The sequence below is a fragment of the Oryza glaberrima genome, chromosome 5, assembly GCF_000147395.1.
Source record: "Oryza glaberrima chromosome 5, OglaRS2, whole genome shotgun sequence".
In the NCBI taxonomy this organism is placed as follows: domain Eukaryota; kingdom Viridiplantae; phylum Streptophyta; class Magnoliopsida; order Poales; family Poaceae; genus Oryza; species Oryza glaberrima.
Window position 1 is genome coordinate 20,467,050 of NC_068330.1, and position 6,100 is coordinate 20,473,149.

General features: G+C 45.5%; 1 protein-coding gene across 1 annotated transcript; it reads left to right on the forward strand.

Annotated features, from left to right (window-relative positions):
* The first annotated feature begins 2,254 nt into the window (after positions 1-2,254).
* On the forward strand, positions 2,255-4,726 carry LOC127772922 (protein NUCLEAR FUSION DEFECTIVE 4-like). Its single transcript, XM_052298912.1, has 2 exons — positions 2,255-3,589; positions 3,735-4,726. Exons 1-2 carry the CDS (start codon positions 2,430-2,432, stop codon positions 4,258-4,260), a joined length of 1,686 nt encoding a protein of 561 aa, XP_052154872.1. The 5' UTR covers positions 2,255-2,429; the 3' UTR covers positions 4,261-4,726.
* Positions 4,727-6,100: the final 1,374 nt, after the last annotated feature.

Here is a 6,100-nt window from a genome sequence, read left to right on the forward strand (position 1 = left end):
CTAATTTCGGATTTATTTATTTTTATTCTGAATTTTAATTAATCTCGTATTGGGTTCTTACGTGGACTCTTCTTTCAATATTGCTTATTTTTAATTCCGAATTTCAGCTATTTTTATATTGTATTTCTACTTGGACTCTCATTTCCTTTCCTAATTTTGGATTTCATTTTATTTTTATTTTGAATTTTAATTAATCTCGTATTGGGTTCTTATATGGAAACTTCTTTCAATATTGCTTATTTTTAATTCCGAATTTCAACTATTTTTATATTGTATTTCTACTTGGACTCTCATTTCCTTTCCTAATTTTGGATTTTATTTTATTTTTATTTTGAATTTTGATTAATCTCGTATCAGGTTCTTATATGGAAACTTCTTTCAATATTGCTTATTTTAATTCCGAATTTCAGCTATTTTATATTGTATTTCTACTTGGACTCTCCTTTCCTTTTCTAATTTTAGATTTTAGATTTTATTTTATTTTTATTTCGAATTTTGATTAATCTCGTATCGGGTTCTTATATGGAAACTTCTTTCAATATTGCTTATTTTAATTCCGAATTTCAGCTATTTTTATATTGTATTTATACTTGGACTCTCCTTTCCTTTTCTAATTTTAGATTTTAGATTTTATTTTATTTTTATTTCGAATTTTGATTAATCTCGTATTGGGTTTTTATATGGAAACTTCTTTCAATATTACTTATTTTTAATTCCGAATTTCAGTTATTTTTAGATTGTACTTCTACTCGGACTCTCCTTTTCTTTTTTTTTTCTTTTTCTCCGATTAATATGGGAATTTCTAGCCCCCACAGCGAACGTGGTGCCTCCTTTCAAAGCTTTTTTAATAATATAATAATAATAGATAATAGATAGATAGACAGATAGATAGATAGATAGATAGATAGATTTACCCTTTTATGATTGACGTATTTTGACTCTTCCGAGTATGATGGGTTTCCAATTTGAACACCAAAACTAAGGTAACCCGCAAATGTGGCCATGAACAAGCAAACGGGTTTCACATGTTTATTTTGTCGTATCAGTGTATCACCATGAAGAAGTTACCATGTCAATGAAGGAAATGTAACCACTCTGGATCAGGGATTATAAACAGAGCACCCTGAACGCGTGCACATAATATTGTACAGACGCTTACCTAACCCGCTCTGATATATTTTTTTCCTTATCTGAATATGATTGTACACATGCCAGCCTAACCAGCTAACACAGAATTGCTGCCTAATTGCCAACTGGAGCAACAACAGAAGTACAGAACCCAAGTAAGAAATGTTTTTGATCGAGTGACTGATTCTGTGTTGTGATTACTGAAACAATAGGTGATCAAATGGATTTAAACACGGAACTCCCAATACGTATCCTTTATCCAGATCATCAGCAACTGAGTTTTATCTGTAGAAGTTGCATACGAAGATTGGAGAATTAGATAAGTTCGATCGGCCTACGTATGTAAACACGCAGGCTGATAAAAATCTGCACCAAAAATCTGAACCTGTATATATGCTCGCATTGTGTCCAACCTTTCGCATCAGAAGCATCAAATGGTAAGCCGTCCGGTACAAACTGAAAAATCTTCAGACGCAGTACTTCAGAGACCATGAAAAATCTGCCACGCACGAGGATTAACCTGGTATTTACTGAAAAAAAATATCCTTGGTATGATGTGCCCTGCATTTACTGAAGATTTTGCCGCCGCCTCTTGCTGGTCTCTTCAACACATGAGGCCTGTTTTGACAATGTGACATGACAAGCTACGTTGCGATCTTGCAGCCTAACACGTTCCTTGATCAGATTTCCGACGGCCAACACGTAGTAAAATCGTAGTTTTACGATCTCAGCTAGGCCGGCGTCTGAACCTCGTGGCTTGCAGAGCCGCTTCTCTCTGACGCATCTGAATTTCTCGGCCATGAACTGCACGAGCGTCTACAGGTTAGCAGCACACGCTGCACGTTACTGTACCAGAAACCTGACATCTCTCTTCGATCCAGTTTCTGACGAAAGATACAGCACCCAGCAGCTGCTTCCGATTGACAACGGCTGAATTGCAGTCTCGAGCCCCTCCTGAGATTAATTGCAGAGATGTTCAAGAAAGTTTGCATCTCCTCTTCGCTGCCAACCCTGACCGACCACTGCTGTTAGGTCAGGTGCCTGTCACGTACACTCCTTTGGTCAGAACATCATAGCGGAGCTCGCACTATATAAGCTGCTCGCCATGAGCCATAATGGCCAACAAGAAACCACACATAATAGAGCGTATTGCTCGGAGGCAGCCACAGCCATCGCCGTCGCCGTCGCCGTCGTCCCCTGCATTTATCGCCGGGTCACCGAGATCTCGCATAAGTACAGCGGCGCCGGTGAGAGGGAGGCAGAGGCTGTAGGTAGCTAGAGAGGAAAAATCCACGCTAGCTATGCCTTCTCCTTCCTCAGCTCATTGGCTGAGCTTGGTCGGAAGCGTCTGGCTCCAGACCATCAACGGCCCGAACGCCGACTTCCCGGTGTACTCGTCGCAGCTCAAGGAGGTGAAGGGCATCTCCCAGGTGCAGCTCAACTTCCTCGCCTTCGCCTCCGACGCCGGGAAGCTCTTCGGCTGGTTCGCCGGCGTCGCCGCCCTGTACCTGCCCCTGTGGCTCGTCGCCGTCGTCGGCGCGTCGTTCGGGCTTGTCGGGTATGGCGTCCAGTTCCTCTTCTTGGAGAGGCCCGGGCTCGCGTACTGGCACCTGTTCCTGCTCACCTCCCTCGCCGGCAACGGCATCTGCTGGATCAACACGGTGTGCTACCTCCTCTGCATCAAGAACTTCCCGTCGGACAGCCGCGTCGCGGTGAGCCTCGCGACGAGCTACCTCGGCCTGAGCGCCAAGCTCTACACCACCATGGCCGAGAAGATGCCCCGGGGCGCCACGGCGAGGTACTCCAAGGAGAAGGTGTACCTCCTCCTCAATGCCGTCGTGCCGATGCTCGTCACCCTCGTGGCGGCGCCGTCGCTCCGGGTGGTGGAGCTCACCAGCCACCGCCGGACCGACCCGGCGTTCCTCGCCATGTTCGCGATCACCCTCGCCACCGGAGCCTGCGCCGTCGTCGGCAGCATCGGCTCCAAGTCCATCGGGCTCTCGACCAGCGAGCACATGATCAGCCTCTACATCCTGCTCGCCCTCCCGGTGCTCATCCCGGCGGCGCTCAAGGTGCGGGAGAGCATGGACAAGCTACGGGAGGCGAAGCGGGAGAACAGAGTGCACGACGTCGCCGCCGCCACCGACGTGCCGGAGACGGCCGTGTCGGTGCTCGAGGTGGCCGAGGCGGCGGAGAACAAGGAGGAGGACGACGCCGCCGCCGGCGAGAGCGGCGGCCAAGACGAGGTCGGCGGCATCCGGCTGCTGCGGCGGCTCGACTTCTGGCTCTACTTCCTGAGCTACATGTTCAGTGGCACGCTGGGGTTGGTCTTCCTCAACAACCTGGGGCAGATCGCCGAGTCCCGCGGGCTCAGCGACCCGTCCACTCTCGTCTCCCTGTCGTCCTCCTTCGGATTCTTCGGCCGCCTCCTTCCCGCCTTCTTGGATTACTACACCGCAAAGTAAGCAACCAAGCTGCATGCATGCATGCATGTGCCGATCAAATCAAATCACTCGTGTTTTTTACTTGTTTAAATGTTGGAGTCTTTGTTTATGCATGTCCTGACGAGGGGATGAATTTTTGGTTTGGGTTTTGACTATGCGCAGGAGTGGCTACTCGCTGTCAAGGACGGCGTCCATGGCGGCGCTGATGGCGCCGATGGCGGGGGCGTTCTTCCTGCTGCTGGACCCGAGGGACATGTTCCTGTACACCAGCACGGCGGTGGTCGGGACCTGCACCGGCGCCATCACGTCGGTGGCGGTGTCGGCGACGGGGGAGCTGTTCGGGAGGAAGAACTTCGGGGTGAACCACAACGTGCTCGTCGCCAACATCCCCGTCGGCTCGCTCTGCTTCGGCTACCTCGCCGCGTTCCTCTACCAGCGGGAGGCCCGCGGCGCCAGCCGCTGCGCCGGCGCCGCCTGCTACCGGGGCACCTTCCTCGTCTGGGGCGCCACGTGCGCCGTCGGGACGGCGCTCTGCACCGTGCTGTACGCGAGGTCGCGCGGCTTCGCCGGGAGGCTACCGCCGCCGGCGAGGTCGACGACGATGCCATGCGCCGGCCAGCGGCCAGCGACTAACTTAGGAGATGATAACAAGGGACCAGAACCAGAAGTTTCTAGTACAGCAGTTTAACAAATTAATTAGGTGCCACGTAATTAATTAAGTGGAGAAAAAAATCTACAGCTAGTGATGTGGAGTAGGATTTGATGATTTGCCTTTTTTTTTCCTCTGGGAAAAATATTTTGTTTCATTAGTTTCTTTTTCTAATCTTTTTGAGTAATCCCATGGTGGATTGAGAAGCTCAACTTGTGTGTACGTATATACGTATATGGCCAAAAAGGAAAGGATAATACACAGCTCACTTTAGTACTAGATGCGCTGCAAATCACTGTGACTGGACAAAGCTTTTTTTTTTTTTTACATGGACGGTTTTAATATATCCAGCAAACTTTTAGTGGATGTACCACCAAGAAAGGCAACTTACAGGCTGACCATTTTAGGGAAAGTTGGCAGGAAAAACTTTTCTACTCAGTATAGGATAATATTGTCCCTTTTCGGGTGTATTTAAGATCAAATGTATAGAATGTATCTATGAATTGTTTTCTTGTGGCCAATGGATTTTGAGACAGTTTGTGGGATTGTTTTATAGAAGAAAAAAAATCCAACATACTCTATCCGTCTCAAATTACAGGATGCTTTCATTTTTTAAAAAAAAATAAATTTGGTAGCTTTTGACTAATGATCATACTAGCTATATCTATGCTAAGTATTATATATATTATATTATTATATTTGTATTTTTAAATACTTCATATGATACTAATTTTATATTCGTTAGGAATATAATAACGAATAACTTATTGAACAAATTATGCTATTAAAAATCATGTAAAAATATAGGCGTTATAATTTTGAAGGAAGAAGTATTATTTTCTATGGGGAACCTTGAAGGAGCTCTAAAAAGAAAATAAGAATGTCATGGTATTACTGATGCTACGGAACTATCGCCGACATCCATCACTTACTGATGGTTAGGATATTTTTAACTCCTAACCATCCATTCATCTCACGTCATTTCATCTTACCCATTCGTTCATTTCCATTTTCTAATTCAATCCATCATAACTCATTATCCAAACATGACCGTAGTGTGTACATGTCTTCAATCGTTCTATGTAACCAAGAAAAAAAAAATCTAATATCATAAGAGGCAATAATACTTTAGACAACAGATATGGGCATATATATTACCCCCATTTGCCTGTCATAAATCCCGTTATTTTCGAACGGCCAAAATTCTTCACGATGCGTGCACTAGTCAAATCACTTAATCAGTCCTCTCCCTAATCACCTAAAGTTGTCATGATTCATCATGACCCATCATCGCCAATGAGTTCTCTCTCCTCTAGGTCCTCTATCTCCATCACTTCGTCTGTGAGACTGAATATGTCTGGCTGGAGGCTGAAGACAATATATACACTGTCTAGACAGAGAGATATCATCACAACAGGGTTAGTATGTGGTCAAATGACATATATCAACATATGTTTATAACTTTATATTATTGTGTGCTGATTGCTGAACACACATGTCGCTTTTCTGGATTTCCTCATAAGCGATCAACTTACCTGTCTGTATATGTCACTGCAGTGTTGCGCAGGTTAAGTAAGATTCAATGTACGGTCCAAAGCAATCCTGAGACAACGAAGACTAGCCAAGGAATGATCGGAGAAGACACGGTCCAAATTAACCGTGTGCATCACGGTCAGGGAAAATGTGTCTTCAAAAGAGAATTACTCTGGTCTATTCGCCGAGACCACTGTCAAAAAATTAAAACCAAAAGGCCAAGCTTCTGTCGTGGCTCTTGACAGAGCCACTTACTGAGAAGAGTTGCCGTGATCTATGGTGATCAAAACGCTCGTCTCACATTCCTCAGTCGATCGGCGATGATGCAGTTAATATTGACGAGACA

Excerpts from the sequence above, each read along its gene's own strand:
- LOC127772922 (XM_052298912.1), top strand. The coding sequence starts at position 2,430 with ATGCCTTCTCCTTCCTCAGCTCATTGGCTGAGCTTGGTCGGAAGCGTC. Across the intron at positions 3,590-3,734 it reads TTGGATTACTACACCGCAAA|GAGTGGCTACTCGCTGTCAA; the intron begins GTAAGCAACCAA and ends GACTATGCGCAG.